The sequence below is a fragment of the Arachis ipaensis genome, chromosome B1 (genome assembly GCF_059453495.1).
Source record: "Arachis ipaensis isolate K30076 ecotype BB chromosome B1, ASM5945349v1, whole genome shotgun sequence".
Classification (NCBI taxonomy): Eukaryota; Viridiplantae; Streptophyta; class Magnoliopsida; order Fabales; family Fabaceae; genus Arachis; species Arachis ipaensis.
The window spans coordinates 151604945-151627164 of NC_142436.1; the positions used below are offsets into that span (position 1 = coordinate 151604945).

At 33.9% G+C, this 22220-nt stretch overlaps 2 protein-coding genes across 4 annotated transcripts; both read left to right on the forward strand.

Annotated features, from left to right (window-relative positions):
* Window positions 1-12385: 12385 nt before the first annotated feature.
* Window positions 12386-17309, forward strand: LOC107642752 (uncharacterized). The gene is made up of 6 exons (XM_088502288.1): window positions 12386-12484; window positions 12634-13196; window positions 13752-13855; window positions 14161-14337; window positions 15031-16877; window positions 16974-17309. Exons 2-6 carry the CDS (start codon window positions 13009-13011, stop codon window positions 17103-17105), a joined length of 2448 nt encoding a protein of 815 aa, XP_088358414.1. The 5' UTR covers window positions 12386-12484; window positions 12634-13008; the 3' UTR covers window positions 17106-17309.
* A 2661-nt stretch (window positions 17310-19970) lies between these two features.
* On the forward strand, window positions 19971-21979 carry LOC107642761 (uncharacterized). 3 transcript variants are annotated; one of them, XR_015902638.1, is made up of 4 exons: window positions 20069-20562; window positions 20853-21012; window positions 21121-21576; window positions 21654-21979. XR_015902638.1 is itself a non-coding variant. In XM_016346234.3 (3 exons), exons 1-2 carry the CDS (start codon window positions 20133-20135, stop codon window positions 20981-20983), a joined length of 561 nt encoding a protein of 186 aa, XP_016201720.1. In that variant the 5' UTR covers window positions 19971-20132; the 3' UTR covers window positions 20984-21012; window positions 21654-21979. The 3 variants fall into 3 exon arrangements, 1 of the variants encoding a protein (XP_016201720.1); XR_001620692.3 differs by having other exon boundaries at window positions 21121-21162; XM_016346234.3 differs by lacking the exon at window positions 21121-21576 and having other exon boundaries at window positions 19971-20562.
* The last annotated feature ends 241 nt before the right edge of the window (window positions 21980-22220 follow it).

Here is a 22220-nt window from a genome sequence, read left to right on the forward strand (position 1 = left end):
TTTAAGTTTGATTTATTTAGAAAAGAATGAATTATGTTTTGAATTAGAACTATTGACGAACGGAATGGGAGGTGTGATAATAAAAAATAATGATTGAGCATGATTGATGTATGATGATGAATGAGATGTGATTGAGAATGATGTGAATTTTGATGAATTATAATTGAATTATTTATATGGCTTATGAATTTAAATGATCTGAGATACGAGATTCCCTGGATAAAGTGCCGTGACTTGCCACCACGTGTACCAGGTTGAAAACTTGATACTCTATTGATCATATGACGTAAGTGTGATCGGGCACTATAAATTTCCGGGAATGTAACCCCCATTGAGCAATATTGATTATTTGAGAAAAATCTATGCATAGACTCTTGGGGATGCACGTCGGGGGACAGTCTAAGATTTTTGGACTTGTCGAGTTGGCTGGATAACCGACAGATGAGTCTCATCAGCTATAGGACAGGCATGCATCATATGCATTTTACTTGAATTACTTGTTGTGCATTAACTGGGTGTGCCTAAGTGTACTTGCTATGCTAAATGTATATTTGTTACCTGTAGTATTTGTGATCTTCTTGTACTTGCCTTTATCTGTTTATTTGTCTGTGAAATGCATGACGGAGTTGGAGGTATGGAGGAATGATAGTATGGGACTTAGATTTAAGGTTAAGTTAAGTTAGACTTTAATACTTCTAGAAAACCACCTTTTATGGCTTCTGTTTAATACTTTAAACTCTATAATCTGAGTGTCGCCGTTCTAGGATTGGCATTCCTAGGACCTTATCTATTATGTGTGTGGCACCTTTACCATACTGAGAACCTCCGGTTCTCATTCCATACTATATTGTTGTTTTTCAAATGCAGGTCGATAGATGTCTCGTTAGGCGTTTAAGCTCCTGAAGCGAAGTGGTTATTGGGTTATTTTGTTGTACAGTGATGTATATGTATCCTTTTATCCTCTTAGAGGTTTATGGAGAAACATGATTTTGTTTATGTACATTTGGGTTTTGCGTGTGTGTGTATGTGTGTGTGTAAGTATTCTCCGGCCAGTCTTGACTTCGCATGTTGAGTTAGGAGCTTGCTGTTTTGTATCTTTGACTCTCTATTCCTACTTTTATTATTTTATGTTTGATAGATATAGTTTTCTTTACACACAAGTTATTCTGTTTCCAGAGCGTTGCGCTTTTTATTTCACGATTTTGTTTTACCCATTTTTTTCAAGACTCATAGTTTATTATATTTCTTCTACTATTATATGTACACATTTTATTTTAGAGGTCGTAGCGCCTCACCACCTATGTGTTACATCCTAGGTGTAATGCTCTATGTGGTAGGGTGTTACACAAGGTCTCTATAGATAAAAAATCAAATAACAAATTTTTTAGTTATTATTTTAATATGAAAAAGTCTAATTTTTTATTTGAATTATATTATTTTGTTAATTTTGTTTTCTGTAGAACAAAAAGGTAAAAAAATAGAGAATGAGAAAAAAGAGAGAAAAAAATAAAGATAAAGAATGAGAGTGACAGTGAGAGTGAGAGTGAGAGAGTTTGTTAATTTTGGAAAAAAATATTTTAATTATAATAAAAATATATTAGATGACATATTTTGATTTGTTAAATTACTAATATAAAATATAAATTATATATAGAGTAAAAATAGTAGAGAGAAATAGAAAATAGGGAGAGGTAGATGAGAGAATTTAGGAAGGGAGTTTATTAATTTTGGAGAAAAATATGTTCTCTTAATTTTAATAAGAGAGTGTCATGTGACACATTTGATTATTAAATTAGATAGTTATATATGATACGTAATATAGGTATATTTCAATTTTAATTTTAATGCAATTAAAGAATGTCATGTTGTACATTTTGATTTTCAAATTAGTAATTAGTAATTGATATTGATAATGATATATAAAATAGATAGAGTGGTCAAAGAAATGAGAGAGATAGAGAAAGGAAGAAGGAGGAGGGGAGAATTCTTTAATTTTAGAGAGAAATATTTAAGTTCTATTGTAATGAGAAAGTGACATGTGACATATTTTGATTGTAAAATTAGTATGGAAGAGGGAAGAATTTTTTTTTTTAATTTTGGAGAGAAAGATTTAATTTCAATTATAATAAAGAAGTGACATGTGGTACATTTTGATTGTAAAATTAGTAAGAAGTAGAGAAAAACTCTTTAATTTTGAAAAAAAAAATTTGATTCTAATTACAATATACATTTTAATTATAAAATAAAAAATATATAATAGATTACTCTGGTTAAATATGTTTTACTTGTCCACCTCTTTCCCCTTTTATATTGTTTATTCCCGTGTGTAATAGGACACTCATAGTTCATGGATTTATAAAAACTAATAAATAAATAAATAATTGATGTCCACTCGTTCATCTTCGGTTATTATAAATGGGGACAAAAGTGGTTGCAAATGTGACAAAAGGCAATATGCTTTTTTTATGCCAATTAAGAGCACATAATCATCCTAATTAATTCTACAAATGTATTCATTTGTATCCATTCAAGTGTAGTTAATCGTTAAATAAAAATTTAATTAAATTATTTAATAATTTTAATTATTAATTTTATATAAAATTAACTGTATCTAAATTCTTAGCTATCTATTTATTCTTTTTAGGAATATTATTCACTAATCATTTTGATTTCTGAATTTTCATCGTTGCTACATTAACCACCCAACTTATATGTGTAAAAGAAATTTAAGTGATTAATAATTTTTTACCCAATATATATTAAATAATTTCTTTTTACTATTTTTATTGCAAAGAAAAGAAAGTAAGCGCATTTGATTTAATTAATTTTCTATATATTGACTATAATAAATTGGTTGGCCATAATATATATATAGTTGAATTGGATTTTTCTTTCCCCCTTTTTGACCGTCATTCACTGAATTATAGTAAATGCAATCCCTGGTTAGTCCCTACTAGTAACATGTTAATTTTTTAAAATTTGGTCCATGCTTAGAGAGTTGTGATATAAAGTTATAAACAATCTATCAAACATGTGAGGTGGGCTCTGAATTTCATTATTCTAATTTGAATAAATCACGGAAAAAATGAAAAATATATATGTTTTAATGTAGTGACTTGTGACATATTCTTACTCGATTGATATAGCTATTGGCATCGATGAGCCAGAATTGATGATAGTTTGGATGTGATGGGAAAAAAAGCTATTGAAATAGTGCTTGAAGAGACACTAAATCGCAAAGAGTTACATCTTGATAATCATCGAGTAATAACGTGTCATTTATGATTATAAATTAAAGTTCTACGAAAGAATGAAGGTTGAAAATTCTTTTCAAAAACAGTCTTACACACTTATCACATCTTCAGCGACTTTCTGAGATTTAATCATAAATTAATTTTTTTTTTTGAATTAAAAAGTGCTCAATACAATAAAGTGGAACAAACAGAGATAAAAAACATAAGACAACGTAAATACAGAGCCATCAACCCCTCAACATTTTTGGCATTGCCATTAATAACCAAAGGAAGTACCACCAAGCCACTCGTCGGATAGCGAAAAGGATCTGATGATGACTTCCACTACTCCTGAGCCATGATTATTGAAGACACGATCATTCCTTTCTAGCCAAATTGCCCATATTACAGCAAAGAATCCAATCAACCACCTCTTTCTCTCAACCTTTCTATGTGAAGCATGCGTCCAGCTCTCAAAATGTTGCTTCAGTGTTCCTGGTACGGTCCAGGACCTTCCAAGGGCGAACAACCATGCACACCACACCTGCCAAGTGAGCTCACAGCCAATAAACGGATGGACAACCGACTCAACAGCCTTGCAACATAAAGGACACATATTATCGAGCTGACCAATCACCCCTAGCCTGGAAAGCCTTTCTTTAGTATTCACGCTCCCAATCAAGACAAACCAAGCGAACAGTTCAATCCTTTGCGGGACGAATCCCCTCCAAATAACACTAGTGAAGCTATAGCTAGTTATTTCCTCCGGGAGTACTGCTTCCTGCAACCCCTTCACAAAGGAGTTAGTTGAAAAAATACCAGTTCTGTCAAATTTCCAAATCACCTTATCCTCTCTCTCCATTGTTAGCTTAACCGATCGTAGTATCTCGTGGAGGTGATTCAAAAGGTCTAGCTCCCACTGAAATAGCTGTCTCCTCCACTGGAAGCTCCATATCCACTCCAACCCATCACAAAACCCGCAATCCCCTATGACAGATCCTTTAAGATTCGATTCCGAAGCACTGCATCTCCAACTCCCAAACCACCCACCTTTTTAGGTGCCATCACTACCTCCCACCTCACTAGTGGCATCCCCATCCTCCCATCCTCTTTACTCCACAAGAAACGACGTTGTAGGGAGATCAACTTCTCTGCTACTGCCTTTGGCATCTTGTACAAGCTCAGATAGTATATAGGCAAGCTATTAAGGACAGATTTTATGAGTACCAGCTTACCCGCCTTATTGAGTGTCTTTGCTTTCCACAGGCCCAGCTTGTCTTCCACCTTGTCAATCACTGGTTGCCATGTTTTCACAAGCCTCGGATTTGCTCCCAATGAGATGCCCAGGTATCGAACAGGGAGGGCTGCCTCCTTACACTCCAGCAAGCAACACATCTTCCGCGTCCATCGCTGTTCACAGTTAACCGGAATGAAACTTGACTTCTCAAAATTAATGCTCAACCCCGACATCAGCTCAAAGCACCGCAGTAGACGCTTGTAATTCTTAATGGTCTCTTCCTCTGGAGGACAAAAAAGAATAGTATCGTCTGCAAACTGTAAGTGTGACAACTCAATGTTATCCCGTCCAACCAATAGCGGAAGTATGCGGCCATTCCTCACCGCCTCTCCTATCATTCGATGAAGAACATCAACAACTAACACAAACAGGAATGGAGATAAAAGGGTCTCCTTGTCGTAGCCCCCTTTCCATTTTGAAGGGCTTAGTTGGAGCTCCATTGATTAGAACTGACATGGACGCAGAACATACACACTCCTTGATCCACCTCCGCCAACGATTTCCAAAACCCATCTTCTGCAGAACGATGTCGACAAAGCTCCATTTGACCAGATCATACGCTTTCTGAAAATCCAGTTTAATAAGTGCTGAGCTACGTCTTCTGGATTTTAGCCAATGCACAGTTTCACACGCTATCAGAGCCCCGTCATGGATTTTCCTACCCTGCACAAAAGCACTCTGGGTCTCGCCCACTAAACCTGGCATCACATGCCGCATCCTTCGAACCATGACCTTAGATATGACCTTATAAACGCACCCCACCATACTAATCGGCCGAAGATCTTTTATCTCTGTAGCTCCAACGAACTTCGGTGCCAGCGCCACCCAAGTGACATTCGAGCCCCTAGGTAGCATAGCTGATTGGAAGAATCCCAACACTGCTTCTGTGAATTCCCTCCCAATCTCTGCCCAACACTTCTTAATGAAATTCATATTATACCCATCACTTCCAGGAGCTTTTGAAGACTCACAATCCCACACTGTAGCCTTTATTTCTTCTGCACTTGGCATCACCTCTAGCTCTGCTGCCTCCTCCCTAGTTATTCGCCTAACCAGCCCATCCCGGATTCCAATATTAGGTGAAGGTTCCTGGTGATACAACTCTTTATAGAAATCTCTTATACCTTGATCCGCGCTTGATTCCTTACTACTCTCCCCTGGATCCGTAAGGCTTCAATCCGATTGCTTCTCCTACGAGCTGAGGCGAGATTGTGGAAGTATCTAGTGTTTTTATCCATCTCCTTAGCATGCCTAGACCGTGACATCTACTTCCAATGGATTTCTTTTCTAATATACCATTTCTTACAAGAGCTCACAAGCGCCTTCCTTCTCGCCTCCATTGTTCCATCATATACTCCATGACTCACCATATCATCTACCTTCCTGATCTCCTCCTCAAACTTGTTAATCTTCATGTCCAGATCACCAAACTGCTCTCTATGCCATCTCCCCAGTGGGATTGTCATAGCCTTCAATTTATCCATGAACTGAATCTCGGCTCCTCCATTCCTCCTTTACCATTCTCAAAAACCCATCGTGAGTAAACCATGAATCCAGGCTCCGAAACGGTCTCGGCTCCCCTCCCAACCTAGTTACGTTCATAATCATTGGACAATGGTCTGACAGCCCTCTTGGGCCTCCTCGTAACCTTGTTTCAGGAAATTCTTCCAACCATTCCAAACTAACCAAGACCCTGTCAATACGACTACATGATTGGCCCCGGAACCATGTGAACCGCCTATCAGATAAAACTAGATCCATCAACTCCATATCATGAATCCAACTCTGCTGCAGACCTTGGCAGAGACATGGCCCCCAGTCGTTCTTCCACTTGAACAATCTCATTAAAATTCCCCATAAAATAGAATCGTAAATTAATTTTTTATACGTTTTCTTTTATTTTTCTTTCTATTATTCTTTGTTATTTTGTACTTTATATTTATGCCATCTTTATTTGTTTTCAATTTTATTTATAACTTTCTTTTATTATTTTGTCAAGTCTTGTACCGATTACTTTTGAACTTTTTGAAATTATGTGCAATTTTTTTTTGTATGTTTGAATACTTTAAATTTCTGCAAATGTGTTCTAAATTCTATAAGTAGCTTTTGTTTGTTTGCTTGTCTACCATTCTGCATGTTATCATATTTTTTATTGACAAAACATAAATTTTGATGCACATAAAATTAATATTTATATATAAAAAAAAGTTTTACTCTCAAAATATTAGAATTCGAACTACGATTTACTTTTTGTTTAATCGTTCTTTGCAAAACACAAAATCAGCCTAACATATATTGACAAAATCAGCATAATGATAATGATAATAATGATATGCTTTAATGTATGTGTAAATTTGGTCTCTTTTTCTCATATTTGAAGTAAATTGTTAACAAATATGAAGGCTTCATCTCGACACATATGAGCAATAGTTAGAGTAACAGACGATATATTAGCCTTAGTTAATATTCCTTGTCTTATATCGAAAAATATTATTTTCGATAAAAATGTTATTGAATTTTTTAACAAGTTAATATTTGATAAATTTAGACTTTGATCATTGTCAAGTGCTAAAATAATATTTCGATCAATTTTTAAATATGTGTTACAATTAATTTTGGATTGAAGTCAATTACATAGTTTATTATGTACTTTCTATTAATTGATTGATACAAATATAGAAGTCGAAGTGACATACTTGAGTGGTCAACTGTGTCGAAGAAGAGGTCAGCAATGTAATTTGTTAGTCGAAAAATAACAAGTTGTGAACTTCGAGGTGGAGTCATCGAGGATGGTCAATCGATAAAAGAGAGAATGTTGATCGACTATGACTCATCGAGAGAGAGTGAAACAATCGAAGGAAGTTAATAGGTGAAGATAGTTGGTGGCAGTTACAGACAGCACTCAAACAGCAAAAACGGTTACTCATAGATTAATGTACGTGGAAGTTACATTTCAATCGGATTGGTTGAAGAGTCTTATAAATAGGAGAAGACTCGAAGGAAGAAGAGTTGGAATCTTTTCAGAGAAAACACTCACACTCACTTACATTCCCAGCGATTTTCTGAGTCAGTCAAGAGTCTTTTTTTGAAGGGTTCCTTCCATGTCTTTACTTTTCGTTTAAATTTCCTGTCACTTTTTTTTCATGTAATTTATCTTCTTTGCAATGTCATTTTCAATTCCTTTAAATTCAGCAACTTTTATCCTTTCCAGTATTTACCTTTTAATTTGTCCTTTACTTTTTCAAACACTTTTTCTTTCTGCAATTTGATTTTCCTTTTATTCAAATCTTTTATGTTTTAATTTTCATTTCGAATTTCTGCAAAGTTTAGTTTCTTCTTCTTCGTCATTGTTAAAGGCATGGATTTTGATGCAAATAAAACTGGTACTCACAAAGAGGAGTAGGTTTCGCTCCCAACCCATTAGGATCGAACCACCATCGATTTGCTAAAAATCGACAAAACAAATTGGCACGCCTGGTGAGACTGTTTTAAAATTTAATTATGTTAAAATTTGTTGCTTTCAACTGTTGCATTGTGCATGCAGTGTTGATATTTGGTGCATGCGATCAAGAAGTGGTAGAATTGTTACCATGTTTGACGAAGTTTCAAATGGCAATGCAGAAACAAGTAATAATACCCTAATAATTACTACACAAACTTCTGCAAATTTGATTCCACATGCAGAGTATAATTCTACGGAGAATATTGCAGTTATTGATGCAAGTGTTGATGGTAGTGGAAAAAATTCACGCCCTAGGATCACCCCAGTGCAAAATAAACCATAAATAACTGCAGGTTGGCCTCCATTTGTCCTTCTTCCTGGTTGTACGCCTCCTATGAGCAGTTAACATTTCCAGTCAGATATGAAATGTGCCAGGTATGGTTTCTAACCAACCTTCTTTTTCATATTCTGACGTTAGTCATTATCAAGTGGGCTCTTCGTCAAATAATTCAGGATTGATTGTTGAATTTCAACAATATATTGATGAAAGTTACCATGATTTAGTCAACCTGTTGACTCACCGGATAACTACTATTTTGAATCCTATCCTGGCTGACAATGAGTCAAAATATGATCGACTAATTAAACAAGTCGAGAGAATTGCTCGAATTGTCGATTATGATGAGGGACAGCCTATTCCGCAAGATTTGGTAGTAGACCGGGAGAACATAGGATATAATGAGGAGAATGTATTTAACAATCCTGAAAGCGAAAAAAATATCCCTTATCTCGTTCGAGGAGATCAAAATGCTGGTGAAGTTTTGAATAGACTTCACACACAGCGTGGATATCATTACCAGGTAACAAGAATTGTCAAGGATGTCCTCAATAGAATGGGTATCAATGTGGCTCTCATGCATCGACCATATTTTATTTCTGCTTTGCCTTCTGCAGTGCAAATGATAGAAGTGCCAATGGGTGTAAAAGATTTCAAAATAATTATAAAATTTGCAGGAGAGGCTGGAGAGTCAACTGTCGAGCATATAGCTCGCTATATGGTCGAATTAGGAAATTTGGCAAATAATAAAAATTTGAGAATGAAGTTTTTTCCTACTTCATTAACAAAAAATGCTTTCACTTGGTTTTCAAATCTGAGACCCAGTTCGATTTTAACGTGGGCACAATTGGAAAATGATTTTCATGCTCAATTTTATAGGGTAGAATTAAATGTCTCGTTGATAGATTTGCTTGCAATAGAACGAGACGATGGAGAATCGATAGATGACTATATAATTCGATTAAAAAATGCTCGCAATCGATGTTATGTGTCGATCCCTGAAAGCGAGATCATCAAAATAGCCATCAAAGGTCTTGGCTTGTATATGCGTCGAAAATTACTCAATATGCATATTCTTGATTTAGCCTATTTGATTGAGAGAGTTTGACAAGTTGAAAAAATAAAAGAAGAAAAGGAGAAAGAAAGAGAAATGGTTGAATATGAGTTTGTCGAAAATAATATTCAATGATGATAAGTATTTTTGCTTTTGTCCATCTAGCAAAAAAAAAATCATCAAAAATAATATTTTCGACAAGCCAATGCTCGACAAATTCGAACTTTATCAAGTTACAGGTGCATATTGGAACACTTTGGAAGAAGTTGCGTACTCTATTAAGGTATGTACAAGTATGTCTGTAAAAAGAAGTTCTTAAGTAACGATTATTGGCAGTTGTTAGATATAAATGTGGAAAAGAGAAAAAATCTTTATTCAACTTTGAAACTCTATAAAGTTGATCTAATTTCAGATAAACAAAAAAGCTTCTTTATTCACTTTGAAAATTGTGAAGTTGAAAATTTGAAAAAAAAAAAATTTGATTATGATATTTTCGAATCATCAAATATGACAACTCTTTGACCACAATGATTCGAGAAGGAAAAGGAAAATTACCATAATTTGGGTAATATGTTGTCATAAAAAATTTGATGAGATATCGAAAATGAATACGGCTGAAAATATTCAACAAAATGTCGAAGATCCAATAGTTCGACAAACAGCCACTTTGCCTCAAGAGGTCGAAAACAAATACTTGGGACATTTCTTATATCGAAGATAATTTTTTTTTGATAAATTGAAAAAAAAATTATTATCCTTGGCTCTTCAAGAATGGCATGATACTTCACTAATATTTTGTCATGCACTACGAAAAAATATTTGTAAAAATTTGTACAATATATGAAATTGATCAAATAATTATTGGGGTCAGTTTCAAATTGATCAAGCCATTGAAGATCAATTTCGACAAAAAAGAGCTATTGGAATTGGATAGATCAAGAATTGGCAAGAGTTTGGTGATTGAGAAGATGAGAGAATATCAACAGCAACAGACTCGATACAGTTATTTTGCTCGAGGCCGTGATAGAAATATCATTTTTCAAGATCGAATGAGTGATAACCAAAGTAGTCGACAATTGCGTCGAGTTAATACTGGTGTTCCTCTAAATTTCCGATGAAGAGCAAAATCTTTTCCTTTAAATTAAATTGTCTTTTTAAGGAAAAAACAGTCGAAACTTCATTTTTAAAAATGGATTTAACTATGTTGATGAAAAATATTTTCAAGAAGAAAATGAAAAATGACTGGTATCATAGTCAAAAATGTTATTGACAGTAACTATTTATATTTTCTTTCTTCCAGTGGAAAACACCTTGTTTTGAACCCTATTTGTTAATATGTTAAGAGAGCTACACACTAAAATTTCCAATAATCAAACAAGATAGCTGCGGCTTGGGGAATAACTTGGACTTGGGTCAAGCTTAAATTAACTGTTGGACCTTAACAAAAATATATTACATAGCATATTTTAAATGACTTAGTTGAAGTTGAAAAGTTTGGAATGAAGTACTTTTAATAATTGAATTGTTTGGATGATACAAACAAGAGTATTAACTCCGATTTTATATTTTATGTTTTTGTTTATTTAAATGATCAACTTTCACTGCTTTGATATGCATATTTTTTTTTCTTTAAATTGATTTTAAAAAATTTATACTCTAACCAAAAAAGAATACACTAAAATATGAAACTAAATCCTACCATTTTGATCCAATATATCGGCTATGGCCAAAACATGAAATTGGGTCAGGCTCAAATAAATTATTGGGCCTTAAAACCACAAAATAATTTGGGCCATAAAAAACTTAAAACTCAGCAAGACACAGTTAGTTTTTTTTTAAGTCACAATTGACAATATTTGATGGAAAGCAAATGAAAATGAGAGAGCAGACCTATATGTATTGCTGATATTTGAATATTGGAACTTAGCAAAGATGATTTGATGACCAAGGAGATGTTGAAAAATTTCAAGTGTACCAGAAAATAACAGTGTTTCAGTTGTTTTAACCGTTGATTTTAATTAATATATATTATATATATTTTTTATAATTTAAATCAACGGTTAAAATAATAGAAACACCGGTGTTTCCGATATACTTAAAACTCTTCCGATGTCATAATCATATGATACTCTCTTCATAGTTATTCTACCATGAGTTTGGTGTACAAAATGTAACAATAATAATCCTTCACAGAAAGCATACATGCTTGAGTACAAAAACATGTCACATCATGATAGGGTTAAACGACATAAGAAAATTTAGGCATGTCAAATAAAATTTATGTCAAATGTATTTTATAAAAGTCCATGTGAAAATGATTTGCCTAAGGTGGTGGTAGCTTTATTCCTTTTCTATAACACGTGTAAACAAAATATTGGTAATAAGTAATAACTACTAGCTAATAGAGAAAGTATAGAAAATTAGAAAAGTTTATGAATGTATATATATTTAATTTAGAATATATATTTAAATACGTCTTTAAAAAATTTTGCTTCGGCCATTTTTGTTTCTAAAAAAATTTATTATATTAAAGTTTTTGAATTTTATAAAAATAAGATATATAAATTTTTATTTTTAGTTAAATTTATTATTTTTGTTTGGATAAATAAATTTTTAAAAGTATAACAAAAAGATATATATATCTTATTTTTATAAAAATAAAAAAATTTTAATATAATAAAATTTTGTTGAGAACCAAACTTTGTACAGCAAAATTTTATAGCAACATATTTGAATATATACTCTTTCATTTAATATTTATCACAAAAATAGTAACGTTTCTTTACAGCAATTAATTAATAGTGAAAATTCAGATGCAGATTTTACGTGAAGTTGATACCTGAGAGCAGTTAAATGATTTGACTAAATTTTCATCTAACGGCTCTCGAATATCAATTTCACGTGAAGTCGACTTCACCTAAATCTTTACCTTAATTAATTAATTAATTAATAACAATTGAACCAACAATGAAAATTAGGAGAGTTATTGTTTTAAATGGATAATAATAGAAACAAAAGAAATGAATTGAGTCAAAATAAACCTGAAGGTCAACGTCACATAGCAGAATATTCCACAGGAGAAAATGGCAGAAATGAGAGGAGTGGTAGAAATTTGAAGAAGGTGACAACTCAATTCTAATCTATTTTATAATTCACACATTATAATTGTCACAAGTCACAATCCTCTGTTATTTAATTCTCCTTTTTCATAACATTTTCTTTCTTATTTTTTTTAATTTTTCTCTCTTCTTTCTGTCTCTGTTGTTGAAGAAACGCAGAGACAGAACAGAAGAGAAGGAGGAGAAGAAGAAGAAGAAGAAAAGCAACTTCCCACCAAATCATTCCATTTCTTTCCCCAAACTCTCAATTTTTCACGTAATTTCATCATTTTTTTCCTTCAATTCAGCTTCTTCTCCTTCAATTTCCCTTTCCCTCCTTTTTGTTCTCTCTTTGCCCCTGCGCATTAATCAAATTCTCTTCATTCTTCGTGAATTCAGTGTTATATAGCTCAGATTTTTAATTCTCCGACTCAAAAAACGATTCATCTAATTCATTTCGTTTCTCGGGGTTGAGCTTCGGAAATTTTTCTCGATTCTCTTTGCGTTTGATCATCTTGTTCGTTGAGGAATTTTTTCCGGCATAACCATGCCACCAGCTATGGTGCTTTCGCCATTGCCGGAATCCCCGTCGGTGCTTTCAGTTCCGGAATCTCCGCCGGAGACTCGTCGATTCGGAGATATCAGAGGTTTGCAGTGGCGTATCAGTCTCGGGGTTTTGCCTTCTTCGAATTCCATTGATGATCTTCGTCGTGCCACCGCTAATTCTAGAAGGAGGTAATAACCATGCTCAATTATCATGCCTTATATACTCTCTTTTTAATTATTGTTTGTTGGTGTGGATATAAATTAAATTTTGTTTTTCTTTAAAATTCAATTCCAATTTACGCTCTTTTGATCCTTTCGAGAATATGAATGTTGTGTTTATGTTATCTCAAGTTCTAGATTGAATCCTTGGTATTGATGATAAAAGTAACAATTCTACATACGTAACATTGTAACAATGCTAGTGGTTTTGTTTCTCAATTCTCAATATATGGGAATGGATATAGTGATACGAAAATAAAAGAGGATTTTTGAATTTTAATTCGAGAAAGTGATTACTATTCTATATCTTCTCTGTTTTTATTTTGGGGAAAAATAGTTGTTTCTTCAATTGCATTGAAGGTTAATTCAAATTGTTGGCATTGGTTTTGGATTTGGCATTGGCATTCATTATTATTTTGAACTAAAATATGCAGTTGGATATTTATTCTGCCAGTGGCTTTGTCTTCTCATATATTTTTTCCCCATGTTTTGCTTGGTAAACATGACCTCTGTTTTTTATGTCAGATATGCCAATTTGAGAGGTCGCCTCCTGGTTGATCCCCATCTTCCAAAAGATGGAGGTAGTCCACCCAATCTTATCATGGACAATCCACTTTCACAAAATCCAGGTAAATCTAAGTTTGTTTTCATATTACACCATTTCCTTCTGCCTCAATATAGCCATGCTTCCTGCTCATTTTGTGGCAACTCAACTGATAAGAAGTTTAAGCAAAGAGTTAACAGAAATAAGAACATGCGTGGAAATCGTAGCATATGTAAAAGAAAGCAAGTAAATTGTTGCATATCTTGTAATAGTATTGTATTGTCCCTAGACTTTGGACTTCCGTCAAGTAGATTTCTAGTTAGTCTACGAAATGTTCTCCATCTTGCAAACTTTATCTCTGATGACAAGAGTATGGCCTTTTATATACAGATAGTACATGGAGTCGCTTTTTCCGCAATGCTGAGTTGGAGAGGATGGTTGATCAGGATTTATCACGTTTATACCCAGAACATGGGGGCTACTTCCAGACACCAGGATTCCAAGGCTTATTGAGACGGATTTTATTGCTGTGGTGTCTCAAACACCCAGAATGTGGTTATAGACAAGGTAAGTTGTTCATCCAAGCAATATCTGTAGATGCAGACAATCACTTATGGGTGTGTTTGTGAGTTCTATTTTGGAGAAGGGATGGAAGATAAGGGATTTGAAGAGTAGTTGTAAGTCCAGTTTACTCTTCAAATTCCCGCCCCTTCCAAAATGAAACTAAAAAAGGCACTCTCTGAGGAAATATACCTTGGTTATTTCGTCTTATGTATGTTTTTATCCTTTTGTATGGTTGCATTGTTTTTCTTTCTAACTACATATATGAAACTATAGGATGATCTATAGTTTAGTAAGCTTCTTGTTTATGACAGGTGTCTTGTTTTTCCTGCCATATATCTATAATAAACTACAGTGCATCTAATTTAATATGAAAAAAAAAATTACCACCATCTCACATGAAGGTTCATCATGTGCTTATTAATAGCCAATCTCATGTTATGAGCAACGGACTTTAATTAATGTTTCTATCATTAATTATTTTCCTTTTGTCACATCATCTAAATTGTGCATATTCTATGAGAAAATTATTAGCATTCCTCCTGATTAATCAATCATTGTTTGGAAACCTTTTACTTGGCAAAAAACAAATTCCCTTACTTTAGCTTCCAGGTTCCCTTGTAATTTGTTTTCTACTAATAAAATAAGTTATGAAATAGTTGACTTCACATTATTGAGTTTCATTCATCTATTTTATAGGAATGCATGAGTTACTTGCCCCGCTGCTATATGTTCTCCAAGTTGATGTGGAACATCTTTCCGCAATACGAAAGCTTTATGAAGATCACTTCACAGACAGATTTGATGGCCTTTTCTGTCAGGAGAATGATCATCGTTACAGCTTTGATATGAGAAAATCTACAGACTCAGAGGATGATATTGGTTCCTGTGGAGATGCATTGAAAATCCAGAGTCTCGATGAGCTTGATCCTAGTATACGAGCGCTTGTATTGCTAGGTGATGCTTATGGGGCTGAAGGTGAACTTGGTGTTGTTTTGTCCGATAAATTCATGGAACATGATGCTTACTGCATGTTTGAGGCATTAATGAGTGGTGCTCATGGTTCAGTTGCAATGGCTGATTTCTTCTCTTATTCACCTGTGGCTGGGTCCAATACCGGCTTGCCTCCTGTAATTGAAGCTTCAAATGCATTGTATCATTTGTTGTATCACGTTGATTCATCTCTACACAGTCATCTTGTTGATCTTGGGGTTGAACCCCAGTACTTTGCTCTCCGCTGGTTCCGAGTTTTATTTGGACGGGAATTTTCACTCGACAACCTCTTGATCATCTGGGATGAGATATTTTTATCAGATAATGGTAAAAAGCAGAAGCTTGCGGAGGACAATACAGAATCTGGTTTTATGATATTACAATCACCTCGTGGAGCCTTTATCACGGCTATGGCTGTAGCAATGTTACTTCGATTAAGATCTTCACTACTGGCAACTGAAAATCCCACAATCTGTCTCCAGAGGTTATTAAACTTCCCCGAGGACACAGATATCGATAAACTACTAGCAAAGGCTAAATCCTTGCAGGCTATTGCATTAAGTACTGAAATTTCATCATCAATACCTTCATTTGTGTGGTTTCATAACCAAGCAAAATCAATTAGTGCAAGATCTACTACTCATCCATCTGACTCAGATTCTCCGAGAACTCCTCTGAAACTGTTGACTGATAGCTACTGGGAAGAAAAGTGGAGAGTTGCCCACAGTACTGAAGAACTTAAGCAAGATGGAGCTGAAAATCAGGTTCCAGCTCAGAAAAAGAAATGGACAGAAAAGGTAAATGTCAGTTTAAAGAGAACAGAATCTGCCCCTTCTCCATCCACGACTAATGATGGAAAAAAGGAAAGTAAGGAAGCTGTTAGACGCAGTTTGTTAGAAGATCTTTGTAAGGAACTTGGCTCAGAGGTAGACACAGAAAACCTGTATGTATTCGAGCAGGATAATCGTCCTGTAGTAGTTGAAAGGGAACAACAAGATGACGGCTCTGAATGCTGCAACAATTACTTTGCGGATGTTAGAGGTCTAAGTGTAAGTACTAGAAGTGAGGGAAATTCACCTATATTTTCTGGCCTAGCTAGTCCTCGTTTGGATGTCAATCGTCGAAACTATTCTGAGAAAAGTAGCATTCCGTATAATTATAATTTGTCCTTTCTTGAAACTGAAATCAATGAAACTGGTTCACCTCTTCCAGTCTCTGATTGTCCTGAGAACTTATCTCACACATCCTCCTTCAACAATGATCCCATGGGAAATTCAGCCTCACATCAGAAGTGGGGAAAGCTGAATAAATTCCAGTGGTTTTTTTCAAGGCTTGGACGAAACAGTGATGAACGTACATCTGTCAAGGGTGGAAGTCCTTCTCAAGATGCAAAACCTGCCAAATGCAAAAATCAAAGTCATGTAATGATACCCTCTTCTTCTATAGCAAATGGGCATTGTAGTCCTGTTAGAAGCCAAGGGGATTCTCCGATAGACCAGAATATGGTCGGAACTATTAGGAATATTGGGCAGTCTATGCTTGAGCATATTCAGGTAAAGTTCTTTCTTACCATTCTCGAATTTTCAATAGTGTTTGTGCATGAAATGCTGTGACCACCTGAAACTGAATTATGTATTTGTATGTGGCAGGTGATTGAGTCTTCTTTCCAACAAGAACAGGGAGCTTCGAAAGATGTTGTGGTTGGTAAAGGGCAGCTTGCTGCCATGACAGCAGCTCTGGATGAACTTCGGAAAATTAGTAATCTTTTGTCTGAGATGTGAGGACATTGAGGTTGAGCTGTACATATATTTTGTAATTTGTAATTACAATTCTTTAGGCTGAGTTTCTTTTGATTCTCTTTCACAGCTCATTAGTTCCAGAGTGTTAGAGATTATGAGCGAGATGATTATGTAAATACACACCAACATCACTTAAATTATGTGATGATTCATATTATTAATGGTTGAGTTATCCTTCTTTGAGTATTTTGGTTCAGCAAAGGAAATATAACATTTTACTTGTAAACTTTATGTTTACTTTGACTTTTACATTTTTGAATTTTCTTTTTATTGTACAGATCTAGCTCTTTAGCTAAATACTTATATGGAGTTGTTTTCATATGAAATTAATAGTTAAAAACTATTAAATGATTTGACATGTTGGACTAAATTTTTATTTAAAAATTTTTAATTATTAATTTCACATGAAAACAATGAACGTAAGTTTTTACTTTATATTTAACTATTTAACTGTCATAATAAAAAGGTTAAGGGATTAATTTGTATATATTTAAAACGTAAAACCTAATGTATATGTTTCGTAGATAATATACAAGAAGAGTAAAGTATTGTTTTTGTCCCTAGCATTTGGGTAAGTCTTAAAGTTGTTCCTAACATTTGAATCGTCCTATTTAAGTCTCTAACGTTTCAAAATTGACTCAATGTTGTCCTGCCATTAGGAATCTGTGAACGGAATTGACGGCGGGACAAAATTGAGACAATTTTGAAACGTTAGGGACTTAAATAGGACGAATATGTTGGGGACAAAAACGATACATAGAACTAAATTTTAATTTTATCCTTCAATAATATCAATTTTTTACGGTACATAGTTATTCAATTATTTTTTAATCACATCTAAGTAAATTACACTTAATCACATTAATTTTATTCTAAAAAAATTTATTTTTTTTTAATTTTACTCTTAGAAATGTTTACTCATCATAAAGTGTTTGTAGAATGACTAGTACATAAATTTATGGGAAAAAAATGATACATATACAATAAAGTAATGTGATTCTAGTCATTTTACAAATATTTCATGATGAGTAAAATTTTTAAGAGTAAAATTATAAAAAAATAAATTTATTTAGAATCAAAGTAATGTGATTAAGTGTAATTTATTTAAATATGATTAAAAAATAATTGAATAATTATGTACCGTAAAAGATTGATATTAGTGAAGAATAAAAAAATTTATTTCTATATATCATTTTTGCCCCCAACGTTTTCGTCTTATTTAAGTTCCTAACATTTTAAAATCGTCTCAATTTTATTCCGCCGTCAATTCCGTTAACAGATTTCTAACAGACAACATTGAGTCAATTTTAAAACGTTAAGGACTTAAATAGAATGATTCAAACGTTATGGACAACTTTAATACTTACTCCAAATATTGAGAACAAAAACAAAACTTTACTCTATACAATAATATAGAACAACATTGTACCACCTCACCCTTTCTAATTGGGAAAATCCAAATGAATAGACATGAGAAACCCAAGAAGGTAGACATATTATACTTTTGGTTTAGGAGAAAATCGAAGGAAAGAAATTCCAAGAAAAAATGACAAGAAATTAGATTTTTAATTTGGATATTAAATTACATATTTGACATGGAATTAAAATATAAATAAATATAGCATCTATATTTTATGATACAATAAGATTATGTATCGCTTTACATAGTTTTAATTTTCTCCTTTTAAATTTATATTCTCTTTTCTTTTATAATGTAAACAAAAAAATATATTTCTCTCCTTATTTTCCCTTCTATTCATTCTCTTTCTTTTTCTTTCTTTCCATTTTCTTTTCTTCAACCAAACAAAGCAGAGATAGACACAAGTTATCAACATGTGGCGGCGCAATCTGAGCAGTTTTGATGAATTTCAATCAACATAAAATTCGGTGAACTGCTGAGACGGTTGTATATACTATTCCCTTGTTATAAACAGGGTTAAGGAAAACACTCCACCTTCCATTTTAATCCATTCACATTATATCGTAATAGTCAAGGTCAACGTCAACAAATTATAACTTCATACAGATCTCACCTCTTATATGAATGCTTTACTAAAATAAATTAACAATCAATTAAATACTAATTAATCCCATAAATGAAATAAAAACATTTACATAGTTTTTGTATAGTATATACTATATACAATTATCAGGTATTGTCTATTTCTAAAAATGAGTGAATTATCAATTTAATTTCTGTCTTTTTTTTTATAAAAAATAATATGATTTCTGATGAAAAAAGAGTTATTTCTATCTCTGTTTTTAATTTTCATGAGACAAAGCAATCCTTCAATGAATTTGTTAAATTGGTGAGATAGACATTAAATACTAACGTAAATGGTTAAAAAAAATTAGACCAATTTATTCTCAGTAAAAAGAGACGGAGTTAGTAATTAAAAAAGTGCCGCTTACTAAGGCTGGTAATCCTACCCTAACTTTACCCGTAAGTTAAAAATTTTATTAAAATTATATTCTATCTTATTTGTGGGTTGAGAATCTCTTAACTCTAACCCTACTCGCACTCTAAAATTTTAAATCTTACCCTATCATACTCGCAGAAATATTAAATTTTTTTAAAGTAAATATAAAATTCAATCATTTCAAATTTTATACATATTAATAACATAAAAAATAAAAAATTAATGCTCTAGATTACTAAATTAATTAACTAATTTTAGTGGTTATTTATTTATTATAAGTCATTACATAAGGAAGGTTATAAAGTAGGATAGGGTACACCCTAAACCTGTACTCTACCCAACCCAAACGAATTGGACCGGATTAAATATTCGCAAATAAAATATAAATTACCAGCCCTACTGCCTACTTCTAAAAATAGAAAAATATGTTAGGTAACCACCCCGTAATTCTAAAAAAGTAACTAATAGTTATTATCCATTTAGCTTTTTTGTTTTTTCTATTTTTTATTTCATAATTCATATATTAAGGTTCTTCAGTTCTTCTCATCTTTCGTTATCTCTGGATTCCTGTGTTGAGAGAGAGAATCAAATGGCAAGGTTCATCGGCAGGACGCTCCTCCGTCAAGCCACCGGCGCCCACTCCCTGAAAGACGGCAGCTCCGCCCCCCGCGTGGCGGTGACCCACCAGCGGCACCGATCGTCCCAAGCCACGAAATTGAAACCCCAATCATCGAAGAAGGAGAAAGAGGGAGAGGAATACGATGTGGCTCTGAAGCTTCTAGACGATCACATACACCGGATTCTGGTGAAGAAGGCAACGCCCGATTGGCTCCCTTTTCTTCCGGGATCCTCGTTTTGGGTCCCACCGGCGCCTTCAGCTTCCAACGTCGCAACGTTCGTTCACAATTTCACCAACCACCTCACCAATCAGCATCTTCAGCAGAAGCAGCTTCAGAAGCAGCCTCTTTCCGTCTCCACCATCCGTGGTTGGCCCTCCTCTCAGCATTTCTTCATTCAAGGTTCCCCCTTTTCGCTCACCCTAACTCTTTCTGAATTTTCATTCTTTTCAATAAATTGACTAGATCTAATTCTCATTTTGACCTTAGTGTTGTGCATCCATCATGTAGCTCGAATTAATTCATGATATATCAACACAAAATTGATGCTTTTCTGACTTAAATTGAATACTTGAAATTTGGGAATATTAATTGCAGCATTCAATAGTTTCTATTACCACAACATTTTTTTCTTTAATTGTATATGGATTCTTAAAAATATTTAAAAACTTATATGATCGTATGACTTTCAGAGAATGCATCTCCTCATGGTGGGGATACTGGGTTGGAGTTGAATAGCCCGGAAACCATGGACATGTCAGTGCAAGTCAAGGTTCTCACATTTCCGGAGAACATAACTCTCTCAGAAGATGAGGAAGGATGATCTCTGATTCACCTTAGCCCGTTGCTCTGGTAATATATTTAATTTTCCAACTTTTCATGCTACCTTTCTAACATTTGTTGATATTGGTATTGTAAGTTTTCCGGATTTTTACTCATCCTCCTTTTTTATCCAAATAGGGACTGATGAGATATGGAAACAGAAACAGCATTTGTCAAGATGTTAGTTCTTAACAGTGTTGGTTTTAACATTTGTTGTAAACTCTTTCTTCTTTCTTCTTCTATTGTTTGGCTTTTTGTGCTTCTGCTTTCAGTAATTCACTTCACCCATGTTGTTTCTGAATGAGATTTAACTATTCAAAAGAATGTTTTCGGCTGGTTTGTGCATCTGCATCTTGGGAAACAGAAGTTGACATACCAATTGGATAGGATTTTTTCCCCCTTTGAAAAGCCTAGAAGATTCTGAAAAGTTCATATGCATGTAGTATTTGTACAGGAGGACAACATAAACATGTGTGGCCAACCAACCCTGACTTGTGGATTTATGTTGGCAAATGTTCAGAGTTGTTTGATTTTAACTTTGCTCCCAGATTTCTGTTTGGGTATCTGCCATCTGGGTTCATCTGAGAGGCAAAGGTCAAATTGTGTGTGTGTGTGGAGAATCTTTGTCATATCTTTCTAGCAAGCTGAGCTCAATTATATACGATTTTCAGGGTCAAAACCTGATCTCATGGAGAAGGCCAAGATGGGAGTGAGGGGACTCTGAACTATTTGAAGATAGAGATTGAGAAGCAAGGATAATGCATGCAACTGGGAAATCGTACAGGTGCTGAGGTGCAGTACTGGTGGTTTGGGATTAACCTTCTCTACTTAGTCTCAATGTTTTGTACATAGTTGGTTAGTGAACAGGTTAATTAAATAACCAGTATATGTTGAATAATTTCAATGCTTGTCACTTTGAACCTATTTACATGGGTTATGTATGTATTCATGAAAAGTCGAAAACTATTAAAGAAAAGCTTATTTGAGCATTCCTCAACCCAGTGCATATATTTAGTGATGTATACACGACTGTAGTAAACTTGATATTTAAGGGGAAACACCTTCATCTTTTGCCTCTGAAATTACACACTGGCTTATGTTTTTAGCGGTGCATGAATCCCAATAAACTCTTTTCTTCTCTCTACTTTCCATTCGTTTAGAGACAGCCAAGGAATCTAGATGCAAGTTGCCACCTTTTGCTCGTGACTCCTTTTTCATTCATTTTGATTTTTCATGTT

Bases quoted from the DNA above. Each gene is read 5' to 3' on its own strand.
- LOC107642752 (XM_088502288.1), top strand. From the start codon at position 13,009: ATGCCACCAGCTATGGTGCTTTCGCCATTGCCGGAATCCCCGTCGGTG. The intron at 13,856-14,160 runs GTAAATCTAAGT...TTTTATATACAG, and splicing joins TCCACTTTCACAAAATCCAG to ATAGTACATGGAGTCGCTTT. The intron at 16,878-16,973 runs GTAAAGTTCTTT...TGTATGTGGCAG, and splicing joins CTATGCTTGAGCATATTCAG to GTGATTGAGTCTTCTTTCCA.
- LOC107642761 (XM_016346234.3), top strand. From the start codon at position 20,133: ATGGCAAGGTTCATCGGCAGGACGCTCCTCCGTCAAGCCACCGGCGCC. The intron at 20,563-20,852 runs GTTCCCCCTTTT...TATGACTTTCAG, and splicing joins TCAGCATTTCTTCATTCAAG to AGAATGCATCTCCTCATGGT.